General features: G+C 40.3%; 1 protein-coding gene across 5 annotated transcripts in view; it reads left to right on the top strand.

The window, feature by feature from the left end:
- Positions 1–16,762, top strand: part of citb (citron rho-interacting serine/threonine kinase b) — a 43,583-nt gene that overhangs the window by 11,687 nt on the left and 15,134 nt on the right. For 4 of the 5 annotated variants that reach the window (XM_017043183.2, XM_025053053.1, XM_008335686.3 and 1 more), the window contains 13 exons: positions 5,875–6,045; positions 6,169–6,222; positions 7,065–7,118; positions 7,540–7,680; positions 8,386–8,511; positions 9,466–9,561; positions 9,714–9,830; positions 10,346–10,455; positions 10,560–10,734; positions 11,472–11,669; positions 11,753–11,806; positions 14,075–14,272; positions 15,574–15,767. In XM_017043183.2, the coding sequence (XP_016898672.1) occupies positions 5,875–6,045; positions 6,169–6,222; positions 7,065–7,118; positions 7,540–7,680; positions 8,386–8,511; positions 9,466–9,561; positions 9,714–9,830; positions 10,346–10,455; positions 10,560–10,734; positions 11,472–11,669; positions 11,753–11,806; positions 14,075–14,272; positions 15,574–15,767 (1,688 nt within the window). The remainder of the gene's footprint in view (positions 1–5,874; positions 6,046–6,168; positions 6,223–7,064; positions 7,119–7,539; positions 7,681–8,385; positions 8,512–9,465; positions 9,562–9,713; positions 9,831–10,345; positions 10,456–10,559; positions 10,735–11,471; positions 11,670–11,752; positions 11,807–14,074; positions 14,273–15,573; positions 15,768–16,762) is intronic. The other variant, XM_025053054.1, reaches the window with a different exon arrangement.

Here is a 16,762-nt window from a genome sequence, read left to right as displayed (position 1 = left end):
GGGAGACTACAGCTGCAGTGATTAGGGAGACAGGTAGGAAGGTGCTAGGTATGTCCTCTGGGCAGAGAAAGGAAGACAAAGAGACCTGGTGGTGGAATGATGAGATCCAGGAGAGTGTGCAGAGAAAGAGATTAGAGAAGAAGAGATGGGACAGTGACAGAATAGAAGAGAACAGACTGGAGTACAAAGAGAGGACAAGAGGGAGGTGAAGAGGGAAGTGGCCAAGGCCAAACAAAAGGCATATGAGGAGTATGAGAGTATGGACACAAAGGAAGGAGAAAAGGAGTCGTATAGATTGGCGAGACAGAAAAATCAAGCTGGGAAGGATGAGCAGCAGGTGAGCAGCAGGTGAGCAGCAGGCAAAAAAGCGCAGGCTTAGGACTTCTAGTGTTAAGGACAGAAATAGGGATGTAATCACAACTGAGGAAAGTGTACTGAGAAGATGGAAGGAATACTTTGAGGAGTTGTTGAATGAGGAAAATGAAAGGGAAAGTAGAAACGAGGAACCAGAAAATATTAGGATGAAGGTAGATCAGGTTACTTATTAATGAAATGTATCAAAGGTTTAAGGGTAGCAATGACAGTGAGAGCGTTTGTCTTTACCTGTATGGTTAGGACACAATGGATCTGCCTCTTCCCAGATTCCAAAGCCCAGTGAGCTCTTAAAGCTCTTTGGATCTTCATGGCAGAGAGATGATGGAAAACTGCTGACGTAAACCTGAATCTCCGATTGGCCTTTTCTGCTTCCTGGAACTGCAACACAATGGAGCACTGAAATAAATCTCAAATATTTTTGATTGTGTTGTGTTTTTAGTCAATTTCAGACAACTGAAACTGTCATGAAAATAAAAAAAACAACAACTTCTAAAGCAATATATGAAATTGATTAAGTTAACACCTACCTGTCGTCTTGTCCTCCAGGCCCTGAAATGTATCTGAAGTGTGATGGCAGCTTTCCTCATACGGGTATAGTTGTTCCTCTCCGCCCTGCCCCACTGCATCTCCTTGAACCTGCGCTGAAGTGTCAGCGCTGCCGCTCTCTTCCTCTGGAGGCTCACCCTCTGCACTGCACCTCTCCAGTGCGACTGTATGACGACTGCGCTGCGGTTCTGTCGGCCTATTTCCCTTCTGACCCGCCACCCTCTGAGTGCCGCCTGAAGGACGATAGTGGATTGTCTTTTTCTCAGAAACACTTCTCTCTCTTTTCGCTGAGCCACACATGAACGATAATGTCTTTGGATGATGATGGCTGCCACTCTCATGGCACAGAATTTGACTTCCTCCTTGTGCTTCCTGAATTGGGACTGAATGACAGCAGCAGCCCGGTGCCAGCGAGTGACCTCCATTCTGACCTGGTGCCCCCTGTATGCAGCCTGAAGGACCACAGCTGCACTGTGCATTTCAAGATATTTAGATTATGTATGGTTTAAAGACAGTAGCAATAGGCAGAAGACAAGAGGAGGAGCTGGAGGTGGCAGAGTTAAAGATGCTAAGATTCTCTCTAGGAGTGACAAGAATGGACAGGATCAGGAATTAGGTCCTTAGAGGGACAACACAGACAGGAAGGTTTGGAGGAATAACTAGAGAAGCCAGATTGTGATGGTTTGGACATGTGCAGAGGAGGGACAGTGGATACATTGGTAGAAGAATGTTAGAGATGGAGCTACCAGGGAGGAGACAAAGAGGAAGGCCAAAGAGGAGATATATGGATGCAGTGAGGGAGGACACGCAGATAGTTGGAGTCAGAGTAGAAGATGCAGAGAACAGGGAGAGATGGAAATCAATGATCTGCTGTGGCAACCCCAGAAAAAAAAGGGACAAAGTCGAAAGAAAAAGAAGAAGAAGAAATGATATAAGAGGTTCAGGGCAGGACTGCTTAGTGTAAATAGATTTGTACATTTTGGACAGAATGAAGGACTCTCACAAACTAACTACAGTGGTATTTGATAAAAACCATATAAAGGTAAAAAGCCTTTATCAATTCCTGTGGTGATTTTCAACAGAGGTGTTTATGCCAGTTAAATCAGTTTTTCGCATCTGTCTCCCACGCACCTCCATATGACTGCGGTTAATCATTTTCATGCAAAAACCGTGCAGTGTTGGATCAACAAACAGCAGAGATTGATGACAGATGAGTTCGCAGAAAAAGAAATCTGTGGTAGAGAGACCTTTAAGAACTGATAACATGTGAAGCGGAGAGAGAACTGTGATAAGGGACAACTACAGTGCTTCAACACAGTCACAGACACTTTAAATAAGACCAGTACAGATCTCTCCTCTATGTCAGAATATGTTAATATATGTTTTGTAATATGAAAAATGTTTTTGTGCAGGTCATGAAACAAACTTGAGAGGAAATGTAAGACATTTTTGACTTAACTTAAAAATCATTTGGATCAGTTTAAGCTATCTTAGCTAACTCTTAGTGGAATTTTGTAGACATTTTAGTTATTTCTGTTCTTGGTTAAATAAATGTAATTATCAAATGTATTCATTCAGTAAAATGTTGTTTATTTATTTATCTAATTTAAATTCTTATCCGCATTGCAGAAAGAAAAGATTACATCCGGACTATTCTGTTAGCTTCTAAGCTGCTGTTCTTTGTGGCTCACTTAAGATCCTGCCTTTACTAGCCTTCCAAGCTTCTTATACCTCCATCTATTCCACTTGATTTTTGGCTAACCTTAACTTATCTACCATCTTCTTTTTCTTTCGGCTTTGTCCCTTTTTCAGGGGTTGCCACAGCGAATCATTGATTTCCATCTCTCTCTGTTCTCTGTATCTTCTACTCTGACTCCAACTATCTGCATGTCCTCCCTCACTGCATCCATATATCTCCTCTTTGGCCTTCCTCTTTGTCTCCTACCTGGTAGCTCCATCTCTAACATTCTTCTACCAATGTATCCACTGTCTCTCCTCTGCACATGTCCAAACCATCTCAATCTGGCTTCTCTAGTTATTCCTCCAAACCTTAACTTAACTTATCTACCATATTAACACTAAAGCACACAGGTCAGCAGAGTCTGGAGTCGAACCCTGAGCTTTCACAGTATAAAGTGTCTCCACATATTGATCCTCGTCGGCCTCCATGCTCTTTGGAGAGGACATTGAATTTCCTCCTAATTAAAAATGTGATATATAAACAAAACTGCCTTCATTAATTCCACTAGGGTGAGTGCTCATTAATCGATTGAATGTGTTAAAAACAACAATTTATCTTAATCTGTAAAAGAAAACGCAGGGAATGGGGCAAAGCCCTGAAAGAGACTGTAACATTGGCAGTCATTCTCAAACTCTGTGTTAGGTTTGTCTGTTTCCTCTTCCTGTCTTGTCTGCTGGGTGGTGTTAGTGTCATCACACTCACCTGTGTCTCTGCTCAGTAGTCTCACTGGTGTCACCTGGTGGCCGGGGTATGTATATACCTCTCTCCCTCACGCTGTGTTTTTGGAGTCAATGTTCAGTTAATAAACCTGCTGCACCTGAAGAGAGTCTCTCTTGTGCTGCATTTGGGTCCTGCCTGTCTCGTGCTGGGTCGACCACCGGTAACACTCTGATATTCATCCTTTTTCTTACTTGGATTAGACAGCAATTATTAGAAACATCTGTATCCACTCCTGCCCTTCTGTGATTGGTTCATTAGACTCTGTCTGGCTCCAGACTGAGTGTCTCTTCCACTCTTGCTGCTTGTATCCTTCCCTGTACTACACAAGTACAAGTAAACAAGTAGTAGGATTTTAATTCCTTTCTCAAATATTTAAGCTCCTCCCACTCATCTTTGCAGCTCACTAAAATATCTAGTGTATTGGAGACTGAAACCTTTATTTCTTCACTTTTGGACACTGCTGTTAATCTCGACAAGGTGTTTTGCTCTTTGTTTTCCTCTCTGCCTTCCTGTATTCTTTTTCTGGCTGTTTCCTTCTGTAGTCTACACAGTCAACACCTCAACTTTAGCTATCTCTGCTCTGCTCATTTTAATGCTTTAAATCTCGGTCACTCCGTGTGTCAGTCCCTGTTATCTTCTATCCTCTATCTACCTAACCTGCTTCATCTCAATTTCTGTGTTCCTCTGTATTCTTCACTACTGGCTGTACCTAAAAAACGAATGGCTGCTTTCTTCATTTTCCTGACTATTCCTCTGTCTTTGCTGAGTTCATCTTGCGAATGCTGTCCTGTACATTGTTATTCATCTAAAGGTTATGCTGTAGATAACAAAAAAGCTGATTCCACAATATTTTCTCTGGCCTGCAGTGATTTGCCAAAGAATTTTTTTTTCTCTTGACATGACAAGTCATAATTACGTAAGTGATGTTTTGCAGATATTAAGAATGGACAGGATCAGGAATGAGGTCGTTAGAGGGACAACACAGACAGGAAGGTTTGGAGAAAAAGCTAGAGAAGCCAGATTGAGATGGTTTGGACATGTGCAGAGGAGGGACAGTGGATACATTGGGAGAAGAATGTTAGAGATGGAGCTACCAGGTAGGAGACAAAGAGGAAGGCCAAAGAGGAGATATATGGATGCAGTGAGGGAGGACATGCAGATAGTTGGAGTCAGAGGAGAAGATACAGAGAACAGGGAGAGATGGAAATCAGTGATCTGCTGTGGCAACCCCTGAAAAAAGGGACAAAGCCGAAAGAAAAAGAAGAAGACTAACTTTTTTACTGTAATAAAGGTGAAGGGCGGGGGTGCAGATTACCACACATTTCACATTTCATTGTGATAAAACACTTCAGTTTATTTTTCTCAGGTTACGGTTCATTACTGTGACAGACAGGCTGATGTTCCTCGCAGATTGATGAGAATGTTGAAATCTGATTTCATATGCTGTGACTGAATTCTGTCAAACAGACGTGCATCTAAAATTAGTCTGGCTGATTCACTACTATATTACCATATTATTGGTGATGATATAGAACCAGTTCTCTCACAGTTTTCTAATGCTTTCACATATAAGGACACTTCTGCCACGTTTATTATTTTGTCATTTCTATTACATGTGCTCAGCTCCTGCTCTGTTCCTGATACATTTTATTGTAATGATTTAATTGGCCATCACCTCTGGAAGACTTGTTGCATTATAGTAACATGTAATTTTACATATCTGTCATGCTCCTACTGGCCAGCAGCTGTACTACACCTGGAACTGGCATCAAAATAAAACTCAAATCTATAATCAGCATTGTTACTCATCATATTAATGCTCTTTCTTGCATTTTTAAAGAAACTCTACCCTCAAATTTTCAAGTAGCTTTCATATTGTTACTGAGCTTCACAAAGATTTTACATGGTCTGACACAAAAACAAAAGTTAATGGTATGGAATGAGGACCAAACAACAGGTGTCAGGTGATGTAGCTGATACTGTTTGACAAACCTAGAAAAATATAAAGGCTCAAACGTTTGAACAAAACATGTGTGGCTAAGTTTAAACCATCCAAAATATAAAGAAATAAGGAAGAACTGGTAGAAAGTATTGCAAAAAGACTTTTCCCCTAAATGTTTACATAAGTTTGACTTTTTATAAAAGCCTTGTGAATTACAGGGTGTATCGCCTGTCTATGCTGTTTTGTGTTTATGTTGTGGGACAAAATCTATGTCCTATTCTCCTAGATATGTCTTGCATGTAACGGTGGTCCAGATTAGACAAGGACAAATGTAATGGACTAATTATATTTGCTAAAATGCAGTACATTTGTATGCAATCAAATGATGCTATTGAGTACAATTGGAGGTGCACTTTTTGACTTTATTAAATTTGTCTGCCCTTGACAAAAGTTTGGACTTTCAAAACTTAATTGAATTTCTCTCAGAGGAAATGTATTCAAGTGTATTGATTTTGAGTTTAGTGCCAGTTCCCCTCTTCTGCCTCTTCAGGAATACCATGCTCAGCTGGAGGAGATGAGAGTGACCATCAGGCAACTGGAGGAGGACCTGTCTGCCGCTCGACGTCGCAGTGACCTGTACGAGGCTGAGCTGAAAGATTCTCGTCAGACCAGCGAGGAACTGAAAAGAAAATCTGCAGATTATCAGCACAGGGTGCAGAAGGTCAACAGACATTTTTATTATTTTTTATTTTTTTGTTAATATTTAATGTTTTTGAAAAGGTTTCTTTCTTTTTTTTGAGGCCAAATTCATGTGTCCTCGCTTATTTTTTTAATGTCTCCACAGGCCAGAGAACAGGGAAAAGCAGAGTCAGATGAGGCGATCACCAAACTGGAGAAGGTGAATATTACAAATACCTTTTAACCTTTGTACTTACTTACTTACTTACGTATTGAACTTGAAAACACATCAGCTTGATATTTGAATATACACAGTGTTCAGTACAGAGAGAAAAAAAGACATTGTAGTCTTAATATTTATTAGCTGTTCTTGGCTAATGCAAAGATAGGTAGGCAAATTTGTTGCTATTAGCAAGCTAGGCTAACTATTTGCTATTTTCTGCATGTCAGTCGACAGTTAGTCATCTTAGCACAAGCATATCTATACCTTTTAGACGATGTTTACCTTCAAACTTGGCTACTTGTTAACACTACATTCATGTTCTTTTGGCATTTATTTTTATAATTATCTATGACTTTCCTAGGTTTTACAGCCTTTTGGACAAATCGTTAACCAATGCCCTTCTTTTCTGTATTTTACCTTTAACCCAGTTGACCTGTTAGTTAGCATTTACCTACTAGGTTGTTATTCTTGCTATTGCTATTTCTTTTTCTAACTTTGATTTACATTTTAAAAAAAAAATAGTTTTAGCAGTACAGGTAAAACTAAGCCATAATACTTATTTGAGACACATGTTATTTTTATTTAATTACTCACTATAGTCCAGAAATATTATATATTTTGTTTAGGTTTCAGTAAAAAGGAAATTCAAGTACACATAACAGCATGTCTTTGATTTAACTTCAATACCATTTATTCTGCATTAAATTAATGGGTGCAGGTTTGTTTTATTCACCAAAACATTTTTAATTTAATCACATTTGTGTGTGCACTGTGGCATGTGTAAGTTTTAAATTTAAAAAATATTGTGTTTACTTTCTCCCTTTCTGTGTCTTTTTCAGACCAATGCTGAGCAGCAGTCAAAGATTAATGAACTCCAAGAGAAGCTTGCCAAAGTAGAAACTTTTGCTTGAAAGGCTAATGAATAATTTATAACCACTTAAAAAGGCAGCAGATATAACAGTTTTACTCTTCATCATGAGTCTATGCACTGTTACTTATCCATCCCTGACCTTATGTGACCTTTATTTTAGTTCCACAACAGTATCTTCTGTCTTTTAGAACTTGACTTGCTAATTGTCTATTTGTTGTTATTCAATTACCTTTTACAACATTAAGTATTAATGTGAATTATCTTAAAATTGTAATTTCCTATGAAATAATATTCAAAAATATTATTTTGCTAACTTTTGGCAAAGCAATTATAATATGCAATTCAAACTACCTAGGTGAATAAGCTTATACCCAAGTCAACTTTATAAACTAGTTTAAATTTTTTTTGTATCTTCTAGTCTCATCTAATTTTTTGACATTAAGGCATCAAAGGCGAGCTATGAGGCCACAGAACTGCTGCAGAACATGAGAGTTGCCAAAGAGAGGATGGAGCGAGACCTGGAGAGACTCCAGAACAAAGAAGATTCCACTGACAGCCTGCGCCGACGCCTACGGGAGACAGAGGTCCTAACACACAAAACAAAAACACGCCAGCCTTCTCTCTACTGTGCTGCACTGCATGTCCTTTGTGTCTCATTATTCTGCTCATTATGTTAGGTGGCCTCTTTACACAATCAAAAATCTCTTTGCTGAATGTGTTGGGTAAATAAAACTGTTAAACACAAGAGTATTTCATATTGTATGTCTCTGCTAAACATGCTGTTTCATCACTCACTGTGGAAACACTTGTGCTGTGATGTGACGACAACACTGTCACAGTTTTTTTTTTCAAGGGCAAAGCCACTTGTTGTTCATTTGTTCCTTTGTGCATTTGTTAACTGTTAATGAGAGTGAATGTAGTCTAACAGAAGAGCCAAAACACAGACTGTGTCACCTGGGTGCAAAGAGACAAATGTCTACAAACGTTCACTGTCACGCTGGAACAATCTTTTTAGATTTATTTGGGAAATTTGAGGAACTTTGATTAATGAGATTTAAACATTGCAGAGGTGCAGCGTTAATAAGCCAAGAACCAGAACAGCTGCTGCAGTGTTCCATGAGTTCTTCCTCAGAAGAGACTCTCTTTCCAATTAGTCTTAGAAAAACTCTTTGATGTCCACGAAGCAGAAAGAGTCTTCTGACTGGAGGATTTATTATTTTTTATGGACATGAAAAAGAGACATTGCTTAACTGAAACCTACCAGTGTGTTCTCGTTGTTTTGTTTACAGGATGGAAGGAAGACCCTGGAAAACCAGGTCAAAAGACTGGAGATAGTTGAGCGACGGGAGACAAAGATAAAGGATGAAATCCAAAGCAAGACTCAACAGATTCAGCAGATGGCAGATAAGATTCTGGTGATGAAAACACGTACACACAGTTTCAAAAGTGTGTGTGTGTGTGTGTGTGTGTATTTGTGTGTCAAGAACCAAAATATGCAGAACAGCCGTGAGAAAAACATGATGCATGGTCAGCGTTGTGTCGTATTATTGTTGTTATTAGTTTACATGTAAACTGTTCTTTCTACACGGGTCAAAGGTTGTCCTATATATGCAATAATAACAGTAATAATAACTTCTCCCACTCATTATTTTCTAATTCTAAACATGAAATGCCCACAGAAGTGTTTTCAATTAGCTTCTACATCAGTGTAGGTGTTTGATTGACTTCTCTGTCCTTCTTTCCTCTCTACTTCCTTTGACACGTCTAAACTCACTGCAGACATATTATTATTATTATTACTATAGAGTGTGCTGCACACTAAGAACAATCATTACCTTCCTTTAATATGTACTGTATATAGATCGTTCCAAATGCTTAGTATAAAAAAAGTTTCAGGCAGCTGAGTTGTCATAACACAAGACTTGGTGAAATGAAAGAGTTTAAAGAACAGATAATCACCTATATATTCACCCATAAAAGAGGGCATTCAGCCCCCGCACCCTGTCCTCCCCACACCCCTACATTTATTTATTTCAGAAAAGTATCCAACCACAATGGTACCAGTATAAATACCAAAATGTTGGTGTCATGGCAACACTACAAAACACCTTTAATTTCTTCAGTTATGGTCGAAACACAAAAGACTTGTGCCGTCAACCTCCTCATATAATTTCCTCATATCACTGAATCTGACTCTTAAACATATTCACATTGACCAACATGTGCACAATAAACACCTATAACGCAAAACAGCCATGACTTAAATGCAGCATGACTCCAAAGCATGCTGGGAACTCCACCCACAAACACCCCAACACTGAACAATATTTAACATTTAGTGCCAAAAAATATTTGTGATTTTTATGCAGGAGCTGGAGGAGAATCTTCGAGAGACTCAGGCCACGGCTCAACGCTTTGAGACTCATCTAAAGCAGAAGGAGAAGCTCTATGAGGACAAGATAAAGGTAGGTTTTCAACAATTATACACTGTATTTCACCAGAATAGATGTGCTGTGCTAAATTAAGTGACGGAGCTTTGGATGCTTGAGTTGTGTCTCTTTCCACTGTTCTTTGTCCGTTTTGGTTTGGCTCATGTGGACTGCCTGGCGTGGAGCAGGTGCTGGAAGCTCAGATGAAGGCGGACATGGCAGATAAGGAGATGCTAGAGTCCAGTCAGAGCAAGTATGAGGAGGAGGTGCGCGAAAAGTGCAGCATCATCAGTGAACAGAAGGCGGTAAGAGCTGACCATCCAGGCAGTGACACTATTCTGGGCTTATTTTAACATTTATCACACTGACATAGATTTGTGCTGGGGAGTGATGTAGGGTAAGGATTCCCAGCCCATTCTCAGACATGCAGCCAGAATTTTAGCTGGGACAAACTGGTGGTAGCAGGTGTAGCTGCGCACCGATACGGACAGTGTGGTCAAATATGCTTCATATTATAGAAAAAGTGCAGTACAAGGACTGTAAATAAATAAATATTAACAAACACAGAAATGACTCAGAAACCAGGGGTTACATCAGTGATGTCAGACATAAAACAAGACAGAAAACCCTAATGTCAGTTAGTGATGGTGATAAGAATAATAAAACTACTAATACACACAGCAACCAGAACTGAGGGCAAGAGAAAACCCATAAAAAAAAAATCAACTAAAAAGTTGAGCAGTCTTATTCCAGGTAAAGCCAGTGTGTGTGAAAATGTGAAAATAATAGCGAAGTTTGAGGTTTACAATCTGATTTACAGACCATAAATGCCATGGACTCAAAGATGAACAGCCTGGAGCAGAGAATCGCTGAGCTGTCTGAGGCCAACAAGCTAGCAGCTAACAGCAGCATCTACACACAGAAGAACATGTAAGTACTAAGAAAACAAAACATACTAAAAAAATAACATTGAAATAATGTAATGATAATAACAGTGGTTGGCATCACCTCCTGGTCTGTGACTAATGTTTAAGGAAAGCCCAAGAGGAAATGATCTCTGAGCTACGACAGCAAAAGTTCTACCTGGAGTCTCAGGCTGGAAAATTGGAGGCTCAAAATGCCAAGCTGGAGGAGCATCTGGAGAAAATTAGTCAGCAGGAGCAAAGCAATAAGAGCCGAGTGCTGGAGCTGGAAACCAGACTCAGAGAGGTGAGGAGAGATGACTGAGCGGAGCTGGAAGGAGAATGAATGACTAACAAACACGGATGAGTGAAACTGACAAGAACAGACACAGATAACAGCGGGGGGCCAACACATATAAGGACCACACAGAGTCTAGTCATAGGACTTGAATCAAAGTGAAAATGACAATGCAGTAATGATACAGGTGCCAAGCAGATATGACACACCAATGCAAGAGTCATTAAACGGAGAGCAGGGCAATGACAATCACTGAGTGGAGGCATAAAAATTGGAAAAGCAATCAAGGATGTGAGGCATTCACCAGCAGCTCAAACAATAACAGCAGTTCGACACAGAAGTCGGAAAACAGGTTGACAACATCAACTATAAACCAGCGGCCAAAGCATTGATCACAAATACAAGGGTCAAAGCAAAATTAGGAAATATAAACAGTTTTACACTTACTCTATACCAACAAAAACAAGCTTTCTTGTTAAGGCAGCTTTTAATCAGCTTTTAATCATGCTCATATAAAATAAACACTGCATTTAAAATTTAAAATGTTAATGCTTTGGACAGACATAAAAAAATGTCAGACAGTAAATATACCAAACACAGACATGATGAATTTAATACTGACCACTACTCAAAAATACATTCTGATCATTTTATTCCTCTTCAGCCAACAGTTGCACCAATGTTATGGTTATGTTAGTAAATTACCAGAATCTTATGCTCCCTGATACTGGATTTGTCTTGGTTAGATGGGGCTGGAACACGAGGAACAGAAGCTGGAGATCAAGCGTCAGGTGACAGAACTGACCATCTCGCTGCAGGAGCGTGAATCCCAGGTCAGTAACCTGCAGGCATCTCGTCACGCTCTGGAGATTCAACTGCAGCAGGCCAAGACTGAGCTGGAGGAGACCACTGCAGAGGCTGAGGAGGAGATCACTGTGCTCAGAGTAAGGCGTGGGAGAATGTTATCTTTGGATTCCTGTGAGTTAGGTCCTAATATTTGACCTGCTTCTTTTATTACTCTTCCCAGGCACACCGAGATGAGATACAGCGCAAGTTTGACACCTTGAGGGACAGCTGTGCGGTAAGAGGACAAGGCATTTGTACCATGTCTCCAATATTACACTGGGTCAAAAACTAGGCATGGCTCAAAGGCACTTTTTCATATCCAATACCTATACTGGTGCTGCAGCCTTGAGTACCTCTTTATAGAGATATAAATCAAATACATCATTTTCATTTGGCGTAATTTGTGAGTAGTATATAAATAATATGTTTACTTTGTAGTAATGAACATAATATAGACATATAAAAAAGTATATTCATTCACTGTTTAATAAATATTCTGCTCCCCCTTGACTCGTGACTCAAACACTGCAATAAAATACTGCATGCTTTTAGCATGTTTGATTGTTTGGACTAATCAGCATTATTTAAACATTCAAAATAAAATTCTAAGTGAATGTTTGTGGGAAAATGGAAAATCTGAGTATTATAACAATTGTCTTGACTTTCACAGACAAAATGAGACGTGCATTTACATTGTTTTAACTAAGTCACTTTGTCCCAAATACTTTGGGACTTGATTTAAAACCTTCACTGAGCTGAGATAAGTAATGATTATCTAACCAGCAATGTGTTTATTTTAATAGGGGTAATGTTTGCACATCATTTTTCAAAGTGTAAAATTAAAAATTGATCCTATTATTTGTTTTGCAGGAATATTTCAATAAATGGTTAAGTTTAACCAAGAATTCAAGTGACAAAAACATCACTTCTGTGGTTAAACAGACTAAAACTGATTTTTACATTAGAAATAGAAATGTTCTCAGTCAGAAGCTGTTTTTTTCCATGATGTCACTGCGTCCATTTTTGGCAGAGTGAGCTGTTATTACCAGAGCCATGCTGTTGGAACTGTAATAGGATGGTAACAGCACAGATCCTGCCATCATGTCTGTTTGGCAACTCCACATTGGATTTTTTCTGCCTCTCTTACAAAGCTGTGACCGGAGTCTTTGTGTTTCTATCCATCATGTTCTCATCAGTGTCACAGCTCAGAGACAACTCCAACAAATGTCTGGTATCAGCAATAATCTGCTGGTGTTTGGCAGCCTGTCATTAGTCAAGGAGAGAAAACCTAGGAGAATAATTACTGTCTTGTTTTTAAAGTGACCTTGTTAACACAAATATATTTTTATTACAAAGCAAAGGATGTAATTAGGTTTGAGAAGGCAGCACTTTGTTGTCAACACCTTTTATTTAGTCACATTCAGTCAATCTCCATAGAGCTGTGACAATCAAAACATGTTTAGAACCAGTGGAAATAAAAGAACACAATGGCTAAGTGACAATTAAGTGACAATAATATTGCAAATATATAATGGTTATAATGTTATAATGCAAATATATATATATATACATTGAAGCCACATTGCTAAATAAGTTTGAATTAAGTATTAGCTTAATTTATTTTAATTTAAAACATGTTATTACAATTTTTTTTTTTTTTAGTTTAGGGATGTCTCCTGGCTATTTCTTGTCTTTTAGCTGCTACGTGAAGGCTAGTTTTTATAACCTGTTAACCTCATGCCGTGACATTCATTTTTGGTTTGGTTTGCTGAATTCATATGTGTTTTAGGCTACTTTTTTCAGTTACAAATTTTCAGTTAACATTAAAAAGTTTTTTCGACAAACTACAACCTAACTAAATCCTCCTTTCTTTCTGCCATACCATTTTTATAGCCAGGTGTGCTTGTTATTTTAGTTTTTTCTAAAGTAAGAGTGAGTGCTTCTGACTACTTTCCGCCATCAGTGTACAAAAAATGTTAGTTTCACTAAGGAGAACTGCAGCACTGATTTACTGCCTCTTTAACTGCAGTTTATATTTGATGTACACCCACAACCTCCACAAATAGTTTTGTGCAATTTGTATTCAGCAGAGGTGAGGAGGCAAAGCTGGTGAAGCAATGAGAAGTGAGGAGAATACATTCAGAGGTTTGTCAGATAATGGTTTCATCCCTGTCATAGATAAACTTCCACAAATTACCTCAAGTCCTTAGTCTTCTTCTTTAGTGTGACAGGCTGGTAAAAAAACGGACTCAGTCCAGATTTAACAGCTCCTTTACAAATGATTAAACTTTTTTTGTTTTTCTTTTTCCTGCCACATTTTATCGTGAGGGCAGAGAAACAGGAGCCTCGTCAGGTGTGACCATCTTCCTGCAGAGGCTGATTAAAGAAAAGGAAAAATTATTGCTGATGAAATGATTGTTCCTCTGTTGGTTTAGATAATCAAACTGTAAATCTTGTAATGTGTAAATCTTATACCTTGTGTATGGCGATGATGTCTCTGTAGGTCATTACAGATCTGGAGGAACAGCTGACCAGACTGACAGAAGAGAACGCCGAGCTCAACCGTCAGAACTTCTACTTATCCAAGCAGCTGGATGAGGCCTCAGACGAGAGAGAAGATCGTCTTCAGCTCAGCCAGGATGTGGACCGACTGCGTCGAGAGGTGGCCGACAGAGAGATGCACCTTAACAACCAGAAACAGGTACCAACTGTGGCAGCACGGTGAGATGGAGATTTATAAATTAATTATTTGGTTTGAAAAGAATCTATTAAAGTCAGGTCCAATTTCTAGCAACAACAAAGAAAGGCAGATGATATGATGTTAAATACATCATTAGGAACAAACCTCGCTGAAGTTTTCATGACAAAAACAAGAAACCAAACCAATTGTTTTTAGTGAGTCATGCTAATATCAGCACAGGTCACCTCTGAGAGGGACATGTTCATATCACTGAATGTTACTGTAATACTGCTGTGATTCTAGGTTCTGGATTTATTGACTGAACTGAAAAGGTTGTGGTTTTGCTCGTCTTTGTAACGGCAAAAAAAAAGAGAGAAAAGAAACTAATTTCTTTATTTACTTTTTTTGTCATTCTTTTGTCACCAGATAATTATTGTTTATTTAACCTACATTTTATCTATTTCTAATTGATCTAATCATATACAGTCTGGTCCTATTCATTTGGAGTTTAACTACTTTATTAACATTGCCCTGTATTTTTACCAGTGATGTAAAGCCACCTGTAGAACAAATGTGACACCCCTGTCTTAGACAGTAACACTTGCTTCTCATGTTCAGACTGCATGTCCATCACTGTCAGTCAGACAACTGCTTGATAGACAGAGTGGCAGCTCAGACGTCTCTCTGAGCTCTGACCAGGCAGCAGATCTTCTGGGAATATTCAGGAATGATCTGTATTCTGGACACAGTTACAGAGAGAAAGTGTTGAGGCTGTCTGATATGTGTGCTCTGCCTCTGTGGGAGGATCTTTTTGTGTGGGTGTCCAGCAGAGCTCTGGTTCCTGATGGTTGTGTAACGATGGAAGAGACGGTGGAGGGAAGGGGTGGTGGTGAGCGTGGGATGGAGAGATGTGTCATCCCCATCACTCCCAGGTCGTGTCAGCTGTGGGAATGTTCACACAGCAGCAGCAGCAGAACCACAGCCTATATTTGTCTCTCAGCCGTGCTTTGTTTAAAAAATTTGTTGAAAAACATGACCAGGTAAATGTGTTCATGTTTAACAATAATACAGTAAACAGCCGAAGTCCAAATTGTCCTATGACTAAAGACACGTTAGAACAATGCAGGTTTGCTTCTTTAGAGGATTCAACACGGACTGTGATAATCAGTATCTTAAAGCTGCTCTGCTACCACGTGAACACAAAATCTCAAAACTGAAGAAGCCTCTTATATAAAGATTAAAATTAAACTTAAAATATCCTCCTAAAAACCTATTTCACTGAGTATGATTTTCTTATTCAAATCTTGCCTTTTTTCCCCCAGAACCTTGAGACTCTGAAAACCACTTGCACCATGCTGGAGGAGCAGGTCCTGGAGCTGGAGACCATGAACGATGAGCTGATGGAGAAAGAAAGACAGTGGGACGCCTGGAGGACAACACTGGAGGACGAGAAGAAACAGGCTGAGAGAAGGACCAGGGAGATCCAGAGGCTGTTGGACACAGAGAAACAAAATAGGTGTCAACCACATAACTGACTCATTGGTTCAGCTTTTTGTGACATTTTCTGTGTAAATATCTATCCATCCATCATCAACCGCTTACCTGGGGCCGGGTGGCGGGGGCAACAGTCTGAGCAGGGACACCCAGACTTCCCTCTCCCTCGACACTTCCTCCAGCTCTTCTGGGGGGACCCCAAGGCGTTCCCAGGCCAGCCGAGCGATGTAGTCGCTCCAGCGTGTCCTAGGTCTCCTCCCCGAGGGAGCACCTCCCGAGGGAGGCGTCCGGGGCCATGCGATGTAAATGCCCAGGCCACATCAGCTGACTCCTCTCTATGTGGAGGAGCAGCGGCTCTACTTTGAGCTCCTCTCGGGTGACAGAGCTCCTCACCCTATCTCTAAGGGAGCGCTCTGCCACCCTGCGGAGAAAGCTCATTTCAGCTGCTTGTATCTGGGATCACGTTCTTTCGGTCGTGACCCACATCTCCTGACCATAGGTGCGGGTAGGAACGTAGATTGACCGGTAAATTGAGAGCTTCGCCTTTCGGCTCAGCTCCTTCTTCACCACAACGGACCGATACAGCGACCGCATTACGGCGGCCGCAGCACCGATCCGCCTGTCAATCTCACGCTCGATCCTACCGTCACTCGTGAACAAGACCCCCAGATATTTAAACTCCTCCACCTGAGGCAGGACTTCATCCCCAACCCGAAGGGTGCATACCACCTACTGCAAACCGCCCCAGTGCATGCTGCAGGTCCTGGTTCAAAGAGGCCAACAAGACCACATCATCCGCAAAAAGCAGAGATGAAATCCGGTGGCTCCCGAACTGGACCCCTCCCGACACCTGGCTGTGCCTAGAAATTCTGTCCATAAAAATAATGAACAGAACCGGTGACAAAGGGCAGCCCTGTCGTAGTCCAACATGCACCGGGAACAATGCGAACCAAGCTCCTACTCCGATGGTTCAGGAACCAGACAGCCCTTAGAAGAGGGCATCCGACCCCATACTCT

Source organism: Cynoglossus semilaevis, chromosome Z, assembly GCF_000523025.1.
Source record: "Cynoglossus semilaevis isolate Cse_v1.0 chromosome Z, Cse_v1.0, whole genome shotgun sequence".
In the NCBI taxonomy this organism is placed as follows: Eukaryota; Metazoa; Chordata; class Actinopteri; order Pleuronectiformes; family Cynoglossidae; genus Cynoglossus; species Cynoglossus semilaevis.
Note: the sequence above shows the minus strand (reverse complement) of the source record. Positions and strands in the feature narration are given on the sequence as shown.